We start from the raw sequence: 23652 nt of genomic DNA on the forward strand, positions 1-23652 counted from the left end.
TACCAGAAAATTAGAAATATGTAGGCGTATCGGTACAAGAATGAAGTTGATGATACGTACAACTATTGTGTTTCTATTTCCTATAACAACTTTGTCAATGATCTGACGATCCACGCTTCTTGCTGCAACTGTAAGCATCCATGGTGCTACATTTGAAACAGTAGCACCTGAAGTACCATTACTACCCGCAGCTTTGATGTCAGTATCCCTTTCTCCATTGCATGAAAAGCACCAATTGCAATAGGATCCTCATCAAAATCTTTTATAGAAGAAAAAGCAATTGAAATTGAAATAATGTCGACTCCATCAGCAATAGCATCGTCCAAAGCAGCCAACGTTTATGTATACTGCACGATTGTTCCTGGGAGCACACCTTATATGCTGCAATTTTAGCCGCGGGAAAACCTCCTCTTGCACTAATCCATAAAATATTACATCCTTTACAGCGTTCCCTGCTATCATTGAATTACGGACTTGTTTTATGTAAATTTGGTTGTTAAACATCCACTGGAAAATGCAAATCTCATCACTCGTGTTCAGCTGGTGTATACAACAATTGGACTTCTGACATTGTGAGTACCGTCAAACCAAACCAGCGCCGCAGACATTGGTAATCCATTTGGCAAATCGCTTCCAGCAACAGTCATATTAAAAGTCTTCTCCTCATTCAGGGACTGGAAGGAAAGGTACAACCTTGATCACAAACTTGGAATATGAGAAGATTTTGGCTTTGTAAGTGGAGTTTGCAAGGCCAACATTTTTCACTCTTCTCTGAAAATCAACTGTGAAAGGTTTCACTGCTTCAACTTTAGCTCCCATTGAAGGGTAATTATGATCCCTTGGTGATCCCTTATCGCCTGTAGGGCATGTGCTGTTATCGCCTGCTATGAGTTTTAACTTTGCCTTCATCATAGATTGAGCATAGCAAGTTTATGTAATCTTCTTTAAAAGCGTCATACACTAGCCCTGGGTCTATTGCGCTTACAGGATTGATATGTCCAGATCCATAACCAAATTCACCACTCGGAACATTGGTGTTGGTATCATTCATGGGCAAAGCTACAAGCACAGAAAAGATTTTACATCAGTATGAATTAAGCTTTCTGATATATTGAAGAGTAGCAACTCTTATTGCTGAAACCAACTCAGCTAGGAATGGGATGTTTTAAAACGTACACTAACAATGCGATTAATCAAGAAATAGTAAATACCAGTAGTCATAAGAGATGATTTGATGGCTGCCGGAGACCAATCAGGGTGTAAGCTTTTAACATAAGCAGCTACACCAGCAGTGTGTGGGCAAGACATGGAGGTTCCCGACATTATATTGTATTTAGCGCGCCTCTGGTCTTCAGGAACAGTACAGACAGAAAAATCGGGCAAGTATGCAAGACATGGAGGTGCACTGATACCTGGCTGAACACATTAGAGTGTGTAAATGTTACTACCATATTCGTGAATCTAATAGATAAGGATTGGTTAATCGAACACATGTACCTTGATAATATCGGGTAAAAGTTTATTCGGTCCACGTGAAGAGAAGGTAGCGACACAAGGTGCAGCAGAATCTATTATGTGCTCACTCTTTAATATGGTTCCTCGAGGATCACTATAAAAGAAGAAGAGAAAGCATTAACAATTTAATGAAATCGAAACATGTTGAGAAAATGCCCTTATCAGTATCCCAAAAGAATCTATACCTAGTAGAGTTCATGTAGGATATTATCGCACCATACTCTTCTAGGTGTAAAGTCGTTGCAGCTAGAGGGAAGATCAAAGAAAAATCATCAACACGGCGAAAATCATATAAAACGGAACCTAGTGCACCAGCGTCATATGCCTCTCTATTTCCAATCTCCTGATCACATAGCACTATCTTTCCCTTTACTAAACCACTGTCCAGGCAACCAAATTCGCATCGTCTGCAATTCAACCAGTCATACTCTAGATCTTACTAATGCACTTTTAGTGTTTGAAGTTAAATGAAATTAGCACGAAAATTACCCAGCTCTCGCCTCTGTGCAGTTACTTGAAACATTTTTTCCATGTACCAGAGGGAAGCTTGTTCCGTTTAATGTGAATGTGTTAACGGAATTCCCCTGTTTTATGGAAAGATCATTAAATTGTATATAGCAGAAAATCTCAGTATAATATAGAAAATTCCTTAGCATTATTTAATTTTAAGGATGAGGGAAATTGATGACACTTACGAGTACTGTTGTTCCATTTCCAAAAACAACCTTGTCAGTGATCCGTCGATCTATGCTACTTGCTGCAACTGTCAGTATCCATGGAGCTAGACTTGATACAGTATTAGCTAAAGGACCAGTGTTGCCTGCAGAGTTTGCGGTTAGTATCCCTTTCTCCATTGCATGGAAAGCACCAATGGCAACAGGATCCCCATAAAACTCTTGTACAGAACCAACTGAAATAGAAATTGTAATGATGTCGACTCCATCAGCAATAGCATCATCAAAAGCAGCCAAAATTCGTGTGCCTTACACCCACGAGCAGTGCAGACTTCATATGCTGCAATTCTTGCAGCAGGAACCCCTCCTCTTGCAGTCCCTTGTGCTAGCCCATAAAAGCTTACGTCCTTTACAGCATTCCCAGCTGCTGTTGAGGCAGTGTGGGTTCCATGGCCTGATGCATCCCTTGCAGAGTCTTCTATGTAAAATCGAGCTCCAACGAGCTTGCTAAAAAATAGCATTAATTTTATTATTGAGGGAGAAAAACTTAACAAGTCTTGCAAGAAAAACTGTTTCAAAAATTTCGAAATTGAACGTATAAAGGTAAATATCATAAAGTAGGTATATGATTAAGTTTCCTATTACGAAAACAAAAATAATATGAAAGTATAAATTTGTCTATATGCATATTGTTGTCAGTATATAAAAATTTGATGGTTGGATTTGAAGTATTTTGACATGCTTTCAATTCAATAGCACAGTTTGTGTAAATCTTTTTATCAAAGAATTAGGTATGCTTGAAGCAACAATATTGTGTCTATGTCAAAGGGCCCAGGATAATAGCTAGTCTGGTAAAAGAGAGAGCAGCACTTAGAGACAAGAGAGGATTGATGGTTACACCAAGAAGGATCGAGAATCGAGTGTCTATGCAAAATCGGGCCAATACCTTGAGAGGGTGAGAATGAAAGAGTGGGAAATGGAAAAGAGTTGAGAGCTTGAGTGAAATGTGAGTTGTGCACAGTACATGTAATCCTTGGTAGATAGTTGATTGTAAAGCTCTCTTTCCCATTGACATAACACAAGCTATATATTTGAACCATTTAAATTTGTGTTCTCACTCCCTTTCTATCTTCTCTTATTCCTTCAGTTTTGTCAAATGATTTGTGTGGAGTTTTGTCGAATGATTTATGTGGAGTTTTGTCGAATGATTTATGTGGAGTTTTGTTTTCGCGACAATTGGTAGTGTGAATATTGAAGATTTTGAATTGAGGGCACCTACTTGTTGCACGTAAAATTCTGTCCACCTTTACAAGCCCCTTTCGACTTCATGGGAGGAAGTCCAAAACCTTCGTCTCTAAAACTCGCAGATTCCTGCGCAATTCCACTGTCAATGACACCAACAACATCATCACTCTCAACAATGGCACTTCTATTGATTTTCTCATTGAAGCCCATAAAGTCCCAAGATCTCTTAGTTTGAAGTTCGAGCTGGTTTGGTATTGCTGTGCTTTAAAAAAAACTGCTGTGAGAATAAGCGGCCATGAAATAAATCAGCAAAGTGTTTGGTAAACTTTTTTGTAAAAGTGCTTTTGGAAAAAAAATAAACAATCTGATAGTGGGTCTTTTCATTAAAGGAGCACTGTAACTCCGTGTGCTTTGAAAAAAAGCCAGTTTTCCAAAGCTGCAAATAGCAGCTTCAACTTTGTCCTTTGATTTCAGCTTATTCTCACAGCAGCTTCCAAAATAAGCATTTTTTTTTCAGTTTACCAAACACTTAAAACCCTCACAACTTTTTTTCATGGGTGTTTTTTGTAAGAACCTCACTCCCAAACCACCCCTTCGTAAGTTCTGCTTGGAAAGACGGACACTGCTATTTCCTTCATATCTGCAGTTCGCAGTTTATAAACAACAACAACAACAAAGCCTTTTCTCACTAAGTAGGGTCGGCTATATGAATCCTAAAACGCCATTGTGCTCGGTTTTGTGTCATGTCCTCCGTTAGATCCAAGTACTTTAAGTCTTTTCTTAGAGTCTCTTTCAAAGTTTTCCTAGGTCTTCCTCTACCCCTTCGGCCCTGAACCTCTGTCCCCTAGTCACATCTTCGAACCGGAGCGTCAGTAGGCCTTATTTGCACATGTCCAAACCACCGTAACCGATTTTCTCTCATCTTTCCTTCAATTTCGGCTACTCCTACTTTACCTCGGATATCCTCATTCCTAATCTTATCCTTTCTCGTGTGCCCACACATCCAACGAAGCATCCTCATCTCCGCTACACCCATTTTGTGTACGTGTTGATGCTTCACCGCCCAACATTCTGTGTCATACAGCATCGCCGGCCTTATTGCCATCTTATAAAATTTTCCCTTGAGTTTCAGTGGCCTACAACGGTCACACAACACGCCGGATGCACTCTTCCACTTCATCCATCCAGCTTGTATTCTATGGTTGAGATTTCCATCTAATTCTCCGTTCTTTTGCAAGATAGATCTTAGTTAGTGAAAACGGTAACTCTTTGGTATTTCCTGATCTTTGATCCTCACCCCTAACTCATTTTGGCCTCCCTTTGCACTGAACTTGCACTCCATATATTTTGTCTTTGATCGGCTTAGGCGAAGACCTTTAGATTCCAACATTTCTCTCCAAAGGTTAAGCTTCGCATTTACCCTTTCCTGAGTTTCATCTATCAACACTATATCGTTTGCGAAAAGCATACACCAAGGAATATCATCTTGAATATGTCCTGTTAACTCATCCATTACCAACGCAAAAAGGTAAGGACTTAAGGATTGTTGATGCACAAAATCAGTGAGAACTTTGGTACAACAGAAAGTATTAAGTTTGTGATCTTCGCTAGATTGATCCGGTCATTAGTGTGGATAAGTATGTAAATGGATAGAGACAGGCAAGCAAACACAAGATGTACATGGTTCACCCATATTGGCTACGTCCACGTAGTAAAGGAGTTCTTATTAATTGTGAAGGGTTTACACAAGTACATAGGTTCAAGCTCTCCTTTAGTGAATACAAGTGAATGATTTAGTACAAATGACATTAGGAAATATTGTGGGAGAATGATCTCGTAATCACGAAACTTCTAGTACCGAAGTGTGGTATCGTCTTCACTTGCCTTATCTGTCTCATAGGTAGATGTGGCATCTTCTCTGGAAGTACTCTTCCTCCATCCAGGGGTGGTATCTTTAACTGGTGGAGATGCACAAGGTAATGTATCAATTTCACTTGAAGCTTACTTGTAGTTTCAGGCTTGGTCAAGCGCGATACAAACCATGTAGTAGGAGTCCCCCCAAGTCGCCGAGCTAGGGGATCTGCTGAAAGAGGTGACAGACAAGGTAAGCAATCAGAGCTCCAAGCAATCAGTCCCAAATCAGAAGTTTGATTTCGAGTTCCGGCTAATTGTTCTCATTCTCCCTATCTTGCAGGCAGCATAAAGGATAAAGAGAAGAAAATGAGAAGAGATGATATGAGATACTTTTGCTCGAACCAGAGCAAAATGGTTGTGTGGAACGTAAGCATCAACACATAACCATTCTCCCACAAAATGGTTGTGTGGAACGTAAGCATTGACACACTAGAGCAAAATGGTTGTGTGGAACGTAAGCATTGACACATAGTGGAAACTGCTCGAACCCTTTTAGCTGCCTCTCATGTTCCCCATATTTACTGGGTTGAAGCCTTCTCTACATCAGTGTATCTTATCAACCGATTGCCTACTATGTCTAGATCCTGCCCTTGGGAAAATTGTTCAACAAGTCTCCAGATTATACTACACTGAAAGTGTTTGGGTGCAGGTGTTTTCCTTGGTTAAAACCTATGTAACTTCCAAACTTGAGCCTAAAAGTAAGCCCTGTGTCTTTCTTGGCTATAGTCTCAATCATAAGGGTTATCGGTGTCTTGATATTCAATCCCGCAAGGTCTATATCTCGAGACATGTTATATTTGATGAACTGACTTTTCCATTTCATCCAGTCTCTCAAGATTTACCTGTCATAAACTCACCTCTTACCCCTTCTTCTTCAATTCCTTCCACTCTTGTCTTCACCAAACTCCCTCCAACTCCTACTTCTTCCCCACTTCTACACCATGTTGCTGCTTTATCTAATCCAAATTCCTCCCCTTCCCCACCCACCTCCCTCACCTCTCCCACTTCTAACTCTCCTCATTCTTCACCTATACAACCATTACCACCTCAGAACACTCACCCTATGCAAACCCGATCCAAATCAGGTATTTTTAAGCCTAAGGCTTATTCAGCCACTAACCACCCTCTTCTTTCTCACATATCTCCTGATTTTCTTCCCACCACGTATCTCCAAGCCTCAAAACATTCTCACTGGAGACAGGCCATGCATGAGGAATTCAATGCTTTGGTTAATACCAATACTTGGTCTCTTGTTCCTCCTCATTCATCTCAAAATCTTGTTGGATGTAAATGGGTTTTTCGCATTAAAAGGAAAGCTGATGGCACTATTGACCACTATAAAGCACGGCTGGTCGCAAAAGGTTTCCATCAACAGGAAGGTTTGGACTACACAGAAACCTTCAGTCCTGTTGCTAAACCAATTACTATCCGGCTTCTTCTCACTCTTGCTTCTAAGTATGACTGGTTTCTAAACCAGTTAGATGTCAGTAATGCATTTCTGCATGGAACTCTCTCTGAAAATGTATTCATGCAGCAACCCTCTGGTTTTCAAGATCCTACTAAGCTGAATCATGTTTGCAAGTTACATAAAAGTCTTTATGGCCTCAAGCAAGCTCCGCGTGCTTGGTATGAGAAACTTCATGGTGCACTTCAATCTATGGGATTTTGTGGTTCACAGAATGATCATTCACTCTTTGTCAAGAAGGATCCTTCTCTGGTGTTTATCCTTGTATATGTGGATGACATTTTAGTCACCGGTCCATCTTCCCAAGCTTGCAAGGATACAATAGCTCAACTCAGTGCTCTCTTTCCGGTCAAGGATCTGGGTTCCCTTCATTTTTTCCTTGGCATCAAAGTTCATAGGTCCTCTTCTGGAATCTTTATCTCTCAAACCAAATATATTCTTGATCTGCTTACCAAGACCAACATGGCCGGTGAAAAACCATGTGCTACACCACTTAGTACATCTAAGCTGGATCACTCTTCTCCCTTGCTCTCTAATCCCGAAGAATACAGATCTATTGTCAGTGGCCTGCAGTATCTTACTTGGTCCCGACTTGACCTTTCCTTTGCTGTTAACTTGGTTTGTCAATTTATGCATCAACCACGACAATCCCATTTCCAGGCAGTCAAACGCATATTGCGCTATCTGAAAGGCACACTTGAGCTTGGTCTCTGGTTTCCAAAAACCTCAGGTTCTCTCACTATTAATGCCTTCTCCGATGCATATTGGGTAGGGTGTCCACTGGATAGAAGATCTACAGGTGGTTATTGCATTTTTTTTTTGGAAACTCTCTCATTAGTTGGAGTGCTAAAAAGCAACCAACCGTGGCTCGTTCCTCCACTGAAGCAGAGTATTGCTCCTTAGCAAACACCGCTGCTGAAATTACATGGCTTTGCAAGTTACTTGTTGATGTTGGTGTCTCTCTATCTTGTTCTCCTACATTGTGGTGTGATAACATTTCCAACGCTGTAGAGATTGACTATCACTACATCCAGGAAAAGGTTCTTTCCAACGCTGTCATTGTTCAGTTTGTGTGTTCCCAGGACCAAATTGCGGATATTTGTACCAAATCTCTGTCCACTTCTCGGTTTTTACTTCTTTGAGACAAACTATCACTTCGGTTGCCTACGTTCAATTTGAGGGGGCATATTAAGGATAGTTTATCTTGATTTTCTGTTGTAATTTTCTTGTAATTAGTTGTAGGACATATAGGATTGTTGTGCTTAGTTGGCAAGTGTATAGCTTCTTAGTTGGCAAATGTATAGCTCTATATAAACCATTGATGTACTCTAATTATTTTTCAATGAAACAGTTTTCCTAATATATCGATGCTATTAGTGGTGGACGGCGGCCCATCTGTCTAAAACTTTAACATAAATACCAGCTGTAGAAGGATCGTACCTGAAAACAAATTCCGATAACTAAACAAGAGTAAAACAAAGGATATATAGTAAATAAAAAATGAACCTCAATGCGACGAAGGATACAAACAACAAACAAAGAACAAGAAAGAGGAAGATCAGAATGCGAAACAAGAGCAGAAGTTCATTCCGAAGATGATTACGGACAATTTCTTTTCCCATAAAATTCGAAACAAGAGTTTATTTAAAGAATGTACGAGTATAAGAGCTTTATGCAGCCTATGGCCACATTTTTCCAACATGCATACATCATTTGCCATTGAACACATAAACAACAATTGGACTTCTAACGCTGTGAACACCATCAGTCCAAACCAGCGATCCTGACACTTGAGATTGATCTGGCAAACCGCTTCCAGTGACAATCACATCAAAAGTCCTCTCCTCGTTCAAAGACTCGAACGAAAGAACTTCAGGAACCACTTTGATATCAACTTTGGAGTTCGAGGAGATCCTGGCCCTGTAAGTAGAGTTTAGGAGGCCAACATTATTAACTCTTCTATGAAAATTCACTGTAAAAGGCTCCATTTCTGCAACTTTAGCTCCCATTGAAGGGTAATTAAGATCCCTTGCATACCCTTTTTCCGAACCTTTAGGGCACGTGCTGTTATCTCCTGATATGAGTCTAACTTTGCCTTCATCAAACACTGTGCACAACAACTTTATATAATCTTCTTCTGAAGCTTCATACACAAGCCCCGGGTTTACAGCTTCTACAGGATTGATATGCCCAGATCCATAAGCAAATTCACCGGTAGAATTGTTGGTACTATTCATGGTCCAAGCTATATGCACACAAAAAACTCAATAGATAATTTCAGAATTTAATGATTAATATGTGACAATGACAAATGAAGCAACTGCTATTATCATGAAAATATATACCAGTTGTCATAAGAGATGATTTGATGGCTGCCGGAGACCAATCAGGGTGGAATGCTTTAACATACGCGGCTGCACCGGCTGCATGTGGGCTAGACATGGAGGTTCCAGATAACAAGTTGTATTTTACACGCCTCATGTCTTCATCATATTCTGAGATAGAGGCAATAGGTGAATATGCAGCCAAAATTTCAGAACCCGGTGCACTAATATCTGGCTGAAAAACATTAGACCGCAATTGTTATTACCATAACTACATTTATTTAACTGATATTAGAATGTGCGAAGAAACATATACCTTAATAATATCAGGAAAAAATCGATTTGGTCCACGTGAAGAGTAGGAAGCAACAATAGGTGCAGAAGGGTCTTTTATGACTTCGCTTTTAAGTATGTTCGCCCGAGGGTTTCTATAAAATAAGAGAAACAAATCAAAATATAAATAGAGAATTCATGATGAGAGACAGTAACTTCATCAGCAGTATTCAAAAGAGTGTACACCTGGTGGAGTTCATGTAGGACTTGACCGCATCATGGTCTTCATCCATTAACACGGTTGAAGGGATTAGGGGAACATTAAACGCTGTTCTGTCGTTTTCATGTAAAAGTGAACCAAATGCATTGGCTTCGTAAGCCATATAATCTCCGTATTCAGCATCGCATACCACTATCTTTCCCTTTACAGAATCACTGTCCAGGCAACCTTCACGACAGAGTCTGATGTGCAACAAGTGAGTAGTTTAGCTACAGAATAAGTGAACTATATCTTTTCCAGTTAAAAAGAAATGGGCACAAGAATCACCCCGCATTTAGTTGAGTGCAATTTTTTGTCGCAGCATCTTTTCCATATATTAGAGGAAAACTTGTTCCATTTGTTGTGAAAGTGTTGACGGAATTCCCCTGGTTGGGTAAAGTTCATCAAAAATCAAGTAGAATATACAAGTACACAAATAAAAGTATTTCATGGATGAAGGACGTTGATGAGACTTACAACAAGTGTCTTTCCGTTAGCAAGAACAACCTTGTCAATGATATGGCGATCTATGGTACTAGCTGCAACGAGCAATACCCATGGTGCAAAATCTGACGAAGTAGCGGGTCCGGGACCTTCATTGCCTGCTGACTGTGTGGTCAGTATCCCTTTCTTCATTGCATGAAAAGCACCAATTAACATAGGATCCTCATCAAATCGAATCCCCGAATCAGCTCCCATTTGAATCATAATGACATCAACTCCATCAGCAATAGCATCATCAAAGGCAGCCAAGATACTTTCTATTCTGCACGTATTAGCACAGACTTTGTATGCTGCTATTCTTGCAGAAGGAACACCTCCTCTTGCAGTACCATTTGCTAGTCCATAAAAGCTTACGTCCTTAACAGCATTGCCTGCTGCGATTGAGGCAACGTGAGTTCCATGGCCGTCTTCATCCCTTGCTGACTCCGTGTCGTAGAATCGAACTCCAATGAGCTTGCTACAAAATAAATATTGAAAAAAAATTGGCACTTTTCACAAACACTTACAATATCACTAAGTCAGTGATGAGAAGTGAGGGAGCCTACTTGTTGCAAGTGAAATTTTTTCCACCTTCACAAGCACCTTTCCACCTCTTGGGAGGAGGACCAAAACCTTCATCTTTAAAGCTCTCAGATTCCGGCCATATTCCACTGTCAATAACCCCCACAATTATATCACTCTCAACCAGAGACTTTCGACTGGTTTTCTCATCTAAACCCATAAAGTCCCAAGATCTCGTCGTGTGCAGTTGGAATGTTGTGCTTGGAAAGACAGATACAACTTCTTTCATGCCTGCAATTCACAGTTTATAAACATACTAAATTTTCAAGCCAATTCATTTTACTCTTTTCGAATGACATAAGAAAGTATCTCACAACACTCACTAGCAAGTTTCTCTCTTTCCTCGTCAGTGAGTTTGGCAGCAAACCCATTGAAACTCCTTTTGTAACTTCGTACCAATAAATTTTCCGGTGAACTGGGAGGGCACGAAAGGACCATAAGAACTAGGTTTGTGACTAAAAAGACCAAAAGAAAATTCAATTTAAATACCTAACGTCTAGATAGACTACCTGGTCTGAACAACTCTCTGCAGAATACTATGGTGGTGATTCAAGGGCGAGAACTCCCTGTCAGGAAGAGACCCCAAGTACACGATATGAACCTGCATCGCCATCATTGAAATTCCCTATCAAAATTACTATTGCTCAAAGATTTGTCATGAAAGGGGAACGTTTTATTATTAGTGGTAAAAGACTATAGTTTTTTCTTTTAAAAGATAGAAAAAGGATTAGTCGAGATTAACTCCTCATATTAGCTCCTCGGAACTGTTCATGTAGAGTGCAAAGCATCCACCCCTCCCCCAAATATTAATTCAAAATAAAGGAAACAGCTAGTCAGGGGACAATTGTTTTGCTGCACAAATAACTCGTACCTTTCTATCCTCGTCAGTCGCCTTGCATAATAAGCTCGTACTCAGGATAAAAATGGAGAAAGCATAAGAAAAAAGAAGAGCTGCGTTCTTAGCCATTTTTCTGTTCTCCAAATTAACTTCATGGCTGAAGAGTGTAATACATATACTGGGACTACTTATTGCACCCAGATTTTCTTTAATTAAGGGGCCAGAAAATTTTCCTTTCAAGCAAAACTCCAGACAAGTTTCCTTTCAGAAAAGCTTGGATTTGGCTAACCCTCGAAGACATGCAGAGAAGGATTCAGTAACGGCAGCAACCAGCATTTACTGCTCCAAACACATACGCGTGAGCTGTAACAATACTTGGGCTTTGCTTTTTGCAATAAGAAACCCATTGTTAAATTAAAGTGTGCAAATACGAGAGAAAAAGTTATGGTAGTTGGAACATGTAAACCGAAGACCTACAGATACTTCGGTTAGAAAATGAGTTTGTGAGACAAAAGCTCAGGGCAAAAGAGATAGAGGAAAAGATTTGGAAATAGACTTTAAGAAAAGACATGGAGTATTTGGAGCTAACGGAAGACTAGACGCAAAATCAAGCATAATGACATTCTAGAATTCATACAACTGACCCCACTTAGTGAAAGAAGACTTTGTTATTGTTTGTTGTAAATACAAGGGGAGAGTTTTACATATGTAACCGGGAAGAAAGTCCCTCCTCTCATTTAGCACTCGAAAACAAGAACGCTGAAAATTTCATCAACCGTTAATAACCATTTTATTTTTAGTTTTAGTTTTTATGGAGAAGTGGGTTTAGCCAAGTTGGGCTAGAGCTCCTAGAATCAAATATTCTTAAGGTAATCTCTTCTTTATTAATACTAACCTCTTGCAATTTGCTTTCTGGTTACAGGGTATAACGTAAGAGAAGGAATTGCAACAAGAAACCCATTAGACCAAATTCGCCAGCACATACATGAACAAACATTTGAATACAAAAACAACAATTGGACTTCCAACGTCGTGAACACCATCAGAACAAACCAGCGATCCAGACACTTGTAATCAATTTGGTAAATCTCTTCCAACGACGATCATATCAAAAGTATTCTCCTCGTTCAAAGACTCGAACCGAAAGAACTTCAGGAACCAATTTGATGTCAACTTTGGAGTTCAAAGAGATTTTGGCCTTGTAGGTAGAGTTTGGAGTAAACATTTTTTACTCTTCTATGAAATTTAACTGTAAAAGGTTCCTTTTCTGCACCTTTAGCTCCCATTGAAGGGTAATTATGATCCTTTGCATGTCTTTTCTCAGATCTTTTACGGAATGTGCTGTTATCTCTTGATTTGCGTCTAACTTTGCCTTCATCATACATAGTGCATAGCAACTTTATGTAATCTTCTTCAGAAGCTTCATACACGAGCCCCCGGGTTTACAGCTTTTACAGGATTGATACGCCACGATTCATAAGCAAATGCACCAGCGGAAATGTTGTTGCTGGTATCATTCTTTATGTTTATAATGTGACAAATGAAACAATTGCTTTTGTCGTAAAAATTTATACCAGTCGTCATAAGAGAAGATTTGATGGCGGTGAGAGACCGATCAGGAATGCTTCAACATATATTCAGCTGCACTAGCAGCACGAGGATAAGATACAGAGGTTCCAGATAACATATTGTATTTTACACGCTTCTTGCCTTCTTCCAATTGTGTGATCGAAGCAATAGGTGAATCCGTGAATATGCAGCCAAATTCGGCCCCCGGGGCACTAATATCCGGCTGAGAAACATCATACTACAGTTGTTAATTCCGTATCTATGAAATTTTATGAAAGATATACCGTAAGGCGACAAGAAACCTACACCTTTATGAAAGATCGTCTGAGTTGTCATTACGTACAATTGAACCAAGTGCACCGGCATCATATGATGTTGTATCCCCGCATTCGGCATTGCCTACCACTATCTTTCCCTTAACAGAATCACTGTCCAAGCAACCGCATTTACAAAATCTGACGTACAACAAGACTGTACTTCACTAACGAAAACTTCAATGCTCCGACTAACATTGCTTAAATCCAGTATTTCTGCCCCATAAATCATACATGATACATTAACATTACAGTAGTGTTTGTTCAAATTGTGTCTTCTTCGAAGTGTTTGTTCACTCTTTGACCGGGTTTTTTTAAGCCCTTTTTTTATCTTCGAGTTTTTGTGCTTCGAAAGGCATATCATGCACTAGGGTTTCTTTCGGGGTAGTGATTTTCGTACTCCTAATTTCTCCTTTACACTTTGCCCTTGTTTTTGTCCCTTGAAGTCGACCAAAGGTTGTGCGACTATCACTCCCCTTTCTATCCGAGTCTCTGCGCAACCATCACCTCCCCTTCTTTCCGAGTCCCTTGCAGTCGACCAAATGTCCACGGACTTTATGAAATTCAGGCAAGATGTCTGCGTGAATGTGCGAGCAAAATAGAGGTTGGACAAATCAACGATAAATGTGTAAAGCAGCCGTGAATATGATGACCGGTTGTTGTTCGAGAGGAAGCTGATTGCTATGTCATTCATCGACAAGCACAAATAACTTGCATGAGCTCTGAGAATACTGTAAACACAGAAAAAAACTTGTAAATACTATTCGACTTGGGTTTCTCTAATTGAGATTACCGTTTTTCGAAAGTGAGATTACAATATCTTGTAAGTTACAACTACAAGAATTTGACTACAATAGTGTCACGTATATATATAACTACATTTGCAGATTCCAGAGCTTGACACCTTTGCAGATTTCCTATGCTCTCAAGCCCTTTCAGAATGTCGGGTAACAATCATCCTCGCACATCCTTCTGGGCAACCACTAGAGGCAGCCGAATACAGGAACAGAAACAAATTTGATTTAAACCAACATAAACTGAAAAAAATAATCAACAAACATCTAAGCATATATGTGTGTCTGGAGGAGATTCCATAGAGTATTCTTACATGTTAATTATGATTTGGTCGCCCAAGAAAGAGATGTTACAATCATGTATGGAGATAATTGGCTGCCATCATCAATTCCAGAACCAATTCAGGTTCAATATGAAACTCCGTCTGCTTCCCGCTGTCAAAAAGAGTTGAATTACAAGTCAGTAATAGGGAGACGAGAGTAAATGAAAACTGGCCTTCTGATCAAGCTCTCGGATTTTGATTAGTTCCAACCAGCAACCATGGATAATTCAAGCGTCCATCAATATCTTGAAACCAATCCCACACTAAAAATTTGTGCAGCAGAATATACACAAAATATTCTGATTGTACCATCTCCAAGATCATTATTAAACAAGAAAAACCATTCAATCAAAACCTGTAAACCTAATACCAAATAGAAAAGTATATGGACCTAGAAAGTGTACTTCTTATACCGCTTTTGTCCTCTGTTTTGGGCTTTTTATATTCCCTGAGTTATGTCCCAAGACCTCCATATTTGGTTTAATATCTATCCAGTATTAGAAATAAGAAATCAAGTTACAAGAACGATAATCTGAAAAATAATCTAAACTATCCAGTACTATGGTAGACTGCTCCATATTATGCTAGACTGACTACCAACCAAAAATGAAACAGCATACAAAGGGGTGTGCTATTCACACACCTCATTTTACTTCTCACACACCCCTTGATAATTTATGTCCGTTTATCTTCTTCAATTCATCCGATCCGACGGCCAAAAATTAAAAAGGAGTGTGAGAAGTAAAATGGGGTGTGTGGATATCGCATCCCTATACAAACTGTCTAGGACCCTAGTCTGCTATACAACAGACTATGTCAAAGTATTAATCTTTGATTAATGATTGGGCGAACGGATCTTTGTTTGAATGTATGGTCTGTAATGACAGCCTAGCAATAAGAAAGTCTAGAGAACATTAGCCCTACTAACTTTACATATTGATCAATAAAATTCCAATTCAGAAGAAACCCATCAATCTTCTAAGCATTGACATGTAAATACCTCAAATATTACAACCAAAAGATTACAAATTTAAAACTAAAATAAGTAAAAATAAAAAAAATAAAAACTGATAGAGAGAGAGAGTCTAAACCTTGCAAATTGAAGGTTCCAGTAAAAGTACTTGCAGATCTTCTCAAGAATGGTGGTGCTGATCTCCGGGAACGTCACCTCGCCGTGCTCCGTCTCAGCAAAACCCCCTACCAACAAAAAAAAAAGATTTCACCTTGCAATTTGAAACCCTAATCCCCAAATTGCTTCTCTAACTCAAATCAATTTCAAACCCTAATCCCCAAATTGCTGCTCTAACTGAAATCAATTTCAAACCCTAATACCTGGAGAAGTGAGCATGTTGCGGATGGTCTGAGAGACCATGGCGGCGTCTTTGTGGATCACGAACTCAAACCCCTCGGCGCTGATCAGCTTCACTGTGTCTTCCTTCTTCATCTTTGCGGTAGAAGCCGATTGAGATTCGACTGAATTGTACGGAAGGGAACCGAGTTATGAACTCAGTGAGTCAGTGCGTTTGGGAGGAAGAAAGTCCCGTGTATTTATCTGATGGAGATGGATTCTAGCCGCGGCTAGAACCGTAGGAATCGGTTTCTATTAGCAACTTAGATAATTACAAAATCCCTCCCTCCATTTTAGTGGTTGTTCACTTTGATCCTCAATTTGTTTTTTCTGTCTCAGGTTGGTCACTAAATTTTAAAAAATATGATAAACAATAGTGACTCTCAGTTACAAAAGTCGACAAAACAAATGGTTGTGAATACAATTCAATTCGTGGGCTATTTGGTGTAAGTAGAACCACTTAATATAATACAATGCAATGTAAAAACTCAATTTGGTGTAAGTAGAACCACTTAATATATGTTATATTTAATTTTTCAAAGTAGAAGTCTTGTACCCTTGCAACCAATTCCACATAAGCCAGTAATGAGGTTGTAATTTGGTTCATTTAAGCAAACAACTTGAGCTTAAGATGAACCAAACTGAATCACGATGTTACAAATAGAAATGTGCAATTTGAGGCTTAATCGAACAAAACCGAACATCAACCAACCCTAATTCATGATTCGACGTCAATGATGATTGTCGTCAATATTATTACAAAAAAAAGTAAATTATTAGCAACTAGCATAAGTCGTATACGCACAATTTACCTACACGTTTAGAAATAATCAGCCAACCAAATAATCAGCCGGCCATAGCTCTGGCGACTGTCCAAACCGCAACCAAATCTAAATTAATTAATTAATTAATTACGGCGTGGGAAAACACTACAAAAATTTAAAATTTTAAAAAATAAAAACATCCCTCTGGCACCAACCCGCCAGGCCAGGCTGCCTACTGTCTCACTCTCTCTCCCAATTCAACAAATCAAAGATCCCCAGTTGTCGCCGAAAAACGGCACCGTTTCGACCACCAAACAAAGAATCTATTTATTTGCCGTTTCAACTTTCAGAAGCCCCCTCTAGTCCCTCATCGTTGCTTCCGTTTGTTCACATTTTCTCCTTCCCCAAAACCCCCCACCGTGCTCTCCGCCCCAATTCCTTCGGTTCCTCCGATCGAACTCTCCGATCGCGTTCTCTCCTCTGTCGATTCGCCTCCGGGTAAGCGAGATCTATAGATACAACTGTTTGTGTATGTATAGGTTGCAGAGAAAGAGTGATTTGTGTGATTTTTGATGGGTTCGAATTTTTGTGTGTATGTGTAGGTTGTGGAGATCGGAGAGGGGAGACGGCGGCATGGCGAGTAGAGTAGACCACGAGTACGACTACCTGTTCAAGATCGTGTTGATCGGTGACTCTGGTGTGGGCAAATCTAACATTCTCTCTAGGTTTACCAGGAATGAGTTCTGCTTGGACTCCAAATCCACCATCGGAGTCGAGTTCGCCACCCGAACTCTCCAGGCAAGTTCGCCTACTGAGCTTTGTTCTTCGTTTTTAGAAGTTTGATTAGTCTGTTTGGTGTTTAATCTTGGTGTGAAAGTTGATTTGTGCTTCAATTGTTTGATTTTGTCAGCGTTGTCGATATATTTGTTTGTGATGGATTCGATCTTATGTGGTTAATTTTTGGGAGGTTTCGGAGTTTGAATTATTTTGGTTGAATTTTTGTTTGGGTCGCTTGGAGATTGTGATTATTGTTTGGATTTTGTTTAGGGATTTACGTGTTTGATTGGAGTCCATCAGAAAATTTGTTATTAATAACTTGGTGAAACGGTTTTGGATTGGTTTTTTAGTGCTGTGTTTTTAGATGGATTGCTTCTTGTGGATAGGGTTGCCAATGGTTAAATAAACCGGTGGGATAAAAAGCCGTCTTTTTGTTTGATAGAAGCTGGGATTAGAATTTTATTTCTAGGAGTTGAACCATTTGAGCATTTACCTGTTGTTGATCTTTAAGTTGTTTAACACACTAGGGATGATTTGCAGAGTTCAAGAAAGAGGAGTTGATTTATGAGCACTTACAGGTGGATACTTAAGTTTGATTCTTAATTAGAGCCAATTTTGTATAATGTTGTGGGGAAGTATATGCGGAAACACATGTCTCGGTTTCTCCATCCTTTGTATTTAGAGCATAATAACCGAGTATGATACGCTAAATAACCGCCCAATATCTTTCATCTGGAAGACTGTTGGTTCGTTAGGTTTGTTTTGTGGGTCATACTGTCTTTTGTTGGTTTTTTTATATATAGGCAACTATATATGAATATGATATAGTTGAAGAGAGAACTAGAATTTCTTCCAGTTGAAACATCATGGCTCAATTGAATGTGAAGTTATTCTAGAAACATGAAATGTGTCTACTGGACCACTGGTCCCAGAGCACATTTATGAGTTTCTAACATACAGTTGTCAGTTGTCATTGTAGCGTACCGTTCAATATGTTGATGAGTAGAAAGAAGTCTGTTTATACAACGAATGGGTTTGCAAATTGTGGCTTACAATCTGATCTAGCTTAAATTCTTCCGTGTCTGAAATTTACAGGTTGAGGGAAAGACTGTGAAGGCACAGATCTGGGATACAGCAGGTCAGGAGCGATACCGTGCTATCACCAGTGCATACTATAGAGGGGCAGTGGGTGCTCTCCTTGTCTATGACATAACTAAGCGGCCAACTTTTGAGAATGTCCAAAGGTGGCTCCGTGAGTTGAGGGACCATGCAGATTCGAACATTGTTATCATGATGACAGGAAACAAGTCTGACTTGATCAATCTCCGAGCTGTTTCAGAGGATGATGGTCAGTCCTTGGCTGAGAGGGAGGGTCTCTCATTTCTCGAGACATCAGCACTGGAAGCAACCAACGTTGAGAAGGCATTTCAAACTATTCTAACCGAGATCTACCATATTGTCAGCAAGAAAGCACTGGCAGCTCAAGAAGCAGTCTCAACTACCCTACCTGGTCAAGGAACCACCATCAACGTTGGTGACGCTTCTGGGAATACGAACAAGAGAGGTTGCTGCTCGACATAAAAGATGACACACACCTAGGGGGAAGGAGGGGAAACATTTTGCTGGATGCCAGCTCTTTTGATTTTTCTCTTTTTAGTTTCTTTTTTTTGGGTGACAGGGAAGCATGTAGAATACAAGTTTTACTTCGTCGATTTGTGATAAGGAAGCTTTGTGAAAATTATAATGACAGTAGTATCGATACATTTTGAGGGCCTGCTTTTACTTCTGATGCACCGTTTTGTTATATGTTGCTTGATATAAAGTGTAACCACCGAAATTTGGAATGCCTAGTGGAACTCGGCATCTCAAATTAAAGAATCAATGGAGAAGGATTTCGTTTCTCAGTTGCTTCTTCCATTCTAACAAACGCTTCAATACCGTTTTGTCATATCATTCTAGACGCATTTCTTCAGCCTTTTCCTTTCTGCTGCCTTCGCTCTTGCGATCGATTGCTTATGGCGTACAATGGTGGTGGCAGTTTCATGGTGAATCGAGAAGGTTAGGGTTTTTGAATTCTTTGGGACATCCGGACGCGAACATTTCAATTGCTTGCACAAGAAGTCAACATGATTGGTGGTAAACTTACTGCAGTCTACTATTCAATCTGTATAGTTACATGATGTATTCTGTAAGTACTTTCACAGTAATCCCTAATCTCGTCAATTATCTGACTAGAACTTACTGCAGGCTCAGCCGTTACATGGCAAGACAAAACTGTTTTTCCAACCGTTAGCGCCCAAACATGCAGGTCGTGAATATCCTGAACCCCTTTGATGCACTTGATGCCTTTTTCTAGCCCGGTGATATCAATCTCGCTTGGCATTCTCTCCATCAATATGCCATATATATTTTTGAGCATCGATATGGTTGTGCTGACAGCAAAAACAGAAAATATGAGTGTGCAGATAAGATCAACTACTAACCAATCTGGCCTTGCCCATATGATGCCTCCAGCAATCATCACCCCAACGGACTGAATCATATCGGCGATGACATGCAAGTAAGCTCCTTGGATATTTATGTTTAATATTTTAGTCTTCCCCACAGAATTTGACACCAGACTTGTTTTGTCCTCTTCAAGTATTGCACTTTCTTCCTCCTTATGATGATCGTGATTATGACCATGGTTATGATCATGACTATGACCATGATGATGATGATCGTGATTATTACCATGATGATGATCGTGATTGTGATCATGGAGATGATCTTGACCCAAGCCTCCACATGCATGATGGGTGTGATCGTGACCAAGCCACACGACCATGATAAGGTTGACAAGAAACCCAAATGCTGCGACTGAAAACATGAGTTGCCCATTCACCTTTTCCTTGTTGTGAAGGATCCTGTTGACTGCTTCATAGATCAAGATCCCAGAGACCAGCCATATGAGCTGCACAGAGAAAAGGGCACTCAAAACCTCAAGACGGTGATATCCGAAAGACTGGTACGATGTTGCCTCCCAACCTGAAGCCATTACTGTGAAAAGAGCAATGGAGAATCCAATAACATCAGTGAGCAAGTGGGCTGCATCTGTGAGTACTGCAAGGCTGTTGGCTTTGACACCACCAATAATTTCTACAACCATAAACAAGAGAGACGCGACAACGAGTCCAGAGAGTTTTGTAGCTGACTTTGACCGCTGTTTTGAATCCAAACTACAATGCTCGTTTTTGGAGAAAACACAGACACACGAGGAGGGACGCAACTGTGGTGGCACAGGAAGAGTATCAATGCCTTCAGAGACCGTTGGGATTTCAATTTCCTGAGACTCTGTTCTCGTAAAGGGTACCTTCTCATGTTCCATGTGCTTCAGAAAAAGTGATGGTGTTAATTTCTTAAAAAAAGAAGAGCAAATGAAGAGGCCTATTTCCAGATATTAAGCAAGGTCGGAATATAAAGCGCAGAAGGGCAGGTTGCTGCACAGAAAAACAGAGCAGCTGTGCAAGCGAGCACACAGAAAACCGAGCTAGCACACAGCTGCTCAGAACCAAGTCATATTCCAGCTCAAAGACCAAATCGGCAGAAAGCTGTTTGGCATTGGGCAACTATAACTCATGCAACAGCTTTAATGTTAATCAAGCTTTAGCTAAATTCTGTGAGATTAGTTACTAGCACGGATTTGTTAAGCTTAGATGGAAACTCTCGTGGTTCGGTCAACTTGGTTTCACTGCGTGTGCAACCATGTGTGTACGACTGTTACACATTTAGTTATTGAATGAACGAAGAACATTATCGTTCCATTCTTCGTAGGAAATGAAAAATCTTGGATTTTCATCAAGAGCCACCTCAAACACCCCTAACCCCTTCATCCTGTTGGACCCCGAAAATGGTAATACCTATTTTATTTTATTTTTCCCTACAATCTCATGCCTCTATGTGCTGCACCAAGAACCCGAAAACTCGAAATCTGGGTAGCTTTCTGATTCGAAAAGAATCAATCATAAAACACAGTTCAACGCCAAGCATCCAACTTTGCAACAGACCCATATAAACTAACAGACCCAAATCATCAAATTCCATAAACTACCATTAAACCAATACAACCATATAATAAAAATCAACACAAAGATCAAAATACCAACTTGAAAATGCAAACCAAAGAATCCAAAAACCCAAAAAAATGGAAAAACAAAACGGAGGAAGAGAGCTCAATTGGGAACGATGGAGGAGTACCTGAGAATCTGAGGAGAGACAAGTAGAGATTTTGATGGGGGATTTCACTTGCAAAAGAAAATGTTCCATACTAATGGATTCGGATCCATAACCATGGGTTCAATGTACGAGATCTTGTAGCACTTACCAATGAGGCCTATCGATTAGTATTACACAGAAGAAATCAATTATAGACACTAATATAATTAGATCAGCTCTTCATAGACAAACTTGGGATCGCTTGGGATTTGCGATCCCAAGTTCTCTCTCTCTCAAGGGATGAAATCAATAGGAAGAGAAATGATTAGGGTTTTTGCATACATGGAAACTCACTTGTCATTTGTGATCCAAGTCCCACACGTTCTCTCATCTCTCATCAATCCGTGGGGCAACGGCATTCAGCTTTGACGTTAAAGACATCGGAAGCAGGACGAAATCAGGGGTTAATTCAATTTTCGAGAAAAAAAATCCCGAACTCCCCCAAAATTGATTGGGGAAAAAGTTCGGAGATTTCTCAAATTTGGAAACAAGTTGAAGTTGGGCTTTTGATTGATTTTTCTCAAACTTTGGTAATTCGGGAGGGAAGAGGGTACTCTTCAGATCTACTTTGTCGCGATGCTAGGTTAGGTTAGTTGTATAACGTCTGATTAGTTTTCGTCATTTTATATAAAAAATTAAACTATTTCTGATTACACGATATATGATGAATAATAAAGATATGTGAATTTTTAAAATCCTTACAAAGTAAATGTAGAATCTAATTCCTTTTTTGGAGTACTTTGTAGAATTATACGTTGCGTTGGGAAACTAAAGTTAACTTTTAACCGTGAGAAATGGCAAAAAGGTGTCAATATTATAAAACTTTTAAGTTACTTTTTTTATTAATATTATAAAATATTATGTTATAAATATAATGAATTAAGAAGTCTATAATCATGTATTAAATCTTTTGGCAGCCATTTAGGCCGGTTTGGTGGACCGAACAATATTGGATCTTAAGGATATGATTTTTTGTTTTTAGCCTACTTAGAATATTATTTGATTGACAAAAACTTATAAGATAAGACTTATAACTCATGTATAAGTTGAATATCAGAGTACACGATGAACAAAACTATAAAAGATTACAAAATAATAAGAATATTATTAAACAAAGGAGAATGCCGAAACGGCTACAGAATCTCAAAAGACTACATTGTGAATGACATGTTTCTCAAACTAAATTACAAGAAATATTTATAGAGAACTGAACCTAAGAAACTCTAACTCGGATGGGCTTGGCCCAAATCCTAAACTAACAAGTAAAACCCAAATACTAAAATAAACCTAAATACTAATATTTTCCAACACCCCCCGTCAAACTCATGGCGGTACACGACATGGGTTTGCCAAAGTAGATGTGGATGCAAAACTCCAAATTCTAGTGCCGATGCCGATGTCGATACCGATGTCGATGCCCATGCTGATGCCGATGCCGATTTCCATTCCAAGTTCAAGCTACCATGCCCAATGCAAGAATACACAGGCCACAAAACTATAAAAGATTACAAAATAATAAGAATATTATTAAACAAAGGAGAATGCCGAAACAGCTACAGAATCCCAAAAGACTACATTGTGAATGACATGTTTCTCAAAGTAAATTACAAGAAATATTTATAGATAACTAAACCTAAGAAACCCTAACTCGGATAGACTTGGCCCAAATCCTAAACTAACAAACAAAATCCAAATACTAAAATAAACCTAAATACTAATATTTTCCAACAATATAAGGATACGTTAGATAATTCACTCTAATGTGGATCCATAATCCATCATGTTCATCTCACATTTTAACACAACAAATAACGACATGGACTGAATCCAAGTCCATTTTAATTGATTGCAACCTATCTCATAACCCACCAAATGGAGTTTTAGAGTTAGCTCGGCCAATTATTCTCCGAATTTTTGTGAACATATTTTTTTATTTG

The 23652-nt window shown here is 39.4% G+C and overlaps 4 protein-coding genes and 1 pseudogene across 7 annotated transcripts; 1 reads left to right on the top strand and 4 right to left on the bottom strand.

Moving 5' to 3' along the window:
- Nucleotides 1-536: 536 nt before the first annotated feature.
- LOC126590175 (subtilisin-like protease SBT4.3) lies at nt 537-6138 on the bottom strand (annotated as a pseudogene).
- Nucleotides 6139-8396: 2258 nt separating this feature from the next.
- LOC126589242 (subtilisin-like protease SBT4.6) lies at nt 8397-11827 on the bottom strand. Of its 2 annotated transcripts, XM_050254466.1 has the most exons (11): nt 11606-11827; nt 11244-11335; nt 11058-11149; nt 10719-10965; nt 10147-10630; nt 9958-10055; nt 9657-9872; nt 9454-9565; nt 9159-9372; nt 8851-9058; nt 8397-8733 (listed from the first exon to the last, which is right to left on the bottom strand). In XM_050254466.1, the coding sequence occupies exons 1-11, from the start codon at nt 11699-11701 to the stop codon at nt 8523-8525; spliced, it is 2070 nt and encodes a 689-aa protein (XP_050110423.1). In that variant the 5' UTR covers nt 11702-11827; the 3' UTR covers nt 8397-8522. The 2 variants fall into 2 exon arrangements, with proteins under 2 accessions (XP_050110423.1, XP_050110422.1); XM_050254465.1 differs by having other exon boundaries at nt 8397-9058.
- Nucleotides 11828-14189: 2362 nt separating this feature from the next.
- On the bottom strand, nt 14190-16163 carry LOC126589245 (uncharacterized). Of its 2 annotated transcripts, XR_007611777.1 has the most exons (5): nt 15905-16163; nt 15664-15769; nt 14564-14684; nt 14411-14438; nt 14190-14356 (listed from the first exon to the last, which is right to left on the bottom strand). XR_007611777.1 is itself a non-coding variant. In XM_050254470.1 (4 exons), the coding sequence occupies exons 1-3, from the start codon at nt 16014-16016 to the stop codon at nt 14606-14608; spliced, it is 297 nt and encodes a 98-aa protein (XP_050110427.1). In that variant the 5' UTR covers nt 16017-16161; the 3' UTR covers nt 14190-14438; nt 14564-14605. The 2 variants fall into 2 exon arrangements, 1 of the variants encoding a protein (XP_050110427.1); XM_050254470.1 differs by having other exon boundaries at nt 14190-14438; nt 15905-16161.
- Nucleotides 16164-17016: 853 nt separating this feature from the next.
- On the top strand, nt 17017-19235 carry LOC126589244 (ras-related protein Rab2BV-like). Its single transcript, XM_050254469.1, has 3 exons — nt 17017-17182; nt 17287-17482; nt 18557-19235. The coding sequence occupies exons 2-3, from the start codon at nt 17318-17320 to the stop codon at nt 19040-19042; spliced, it is 651 nt and encodes a 216-aa protein (XP_050110426.1). The 5' UTR covers nt 17017-17182; nt 17287-17317; the 3' UTR covers nt 19043-19235.
- Nucleotides 19236-19567: 332 nt separating this feature from the next.
- Nucleotides 19568-22306, bottom strand: LOC126589243 (metal tolerance protein B-like). 2 transcript variants are annotated; one of them, XM_050254468.1, is made up of 3 exons: nt 22010-22306; nt 21698-21833; nt 19568-20831 (listed from the first exon to the last, which is right to left on the bottom strand). In XM_050254468.1, exons 2-3 carry the CDS (start codon nt 21764-21766, stop codon nt 19617-19619), a joined length of 1284 nt encoding a protein of 427 aa, XP_050110425.1. In that variant the 5' UTR covers nt 21767-21833; nt 22010-22306; the 3' UTR covers nt 19568-19616. The 2 variants fall into 2 exon arrangements, with proteins under 2 accessions (XP_050110425.1, XP_050110424.1); XM_050254467.1 differs by having other exon boundaries at nt 21998-22306.
- Between the last annotated feature and the right edge of the window lie 1346 nt (nt 22307-23652).

Source organism: Malus sylvestris, chromosome 11 (assembly GCF_916048215.2).
Source record: "Malus sylvestris chromosome 11, drMalSylv7.2, whole genome shotgun sequence".
Classification (NCBI taxonomy): domain Eukaryota; kingdom Viridiplantae; phylum Streptophyta; class Magnoliopsida; order Rosales; family Rosaceae; genus Malus; species Malus sylvestris.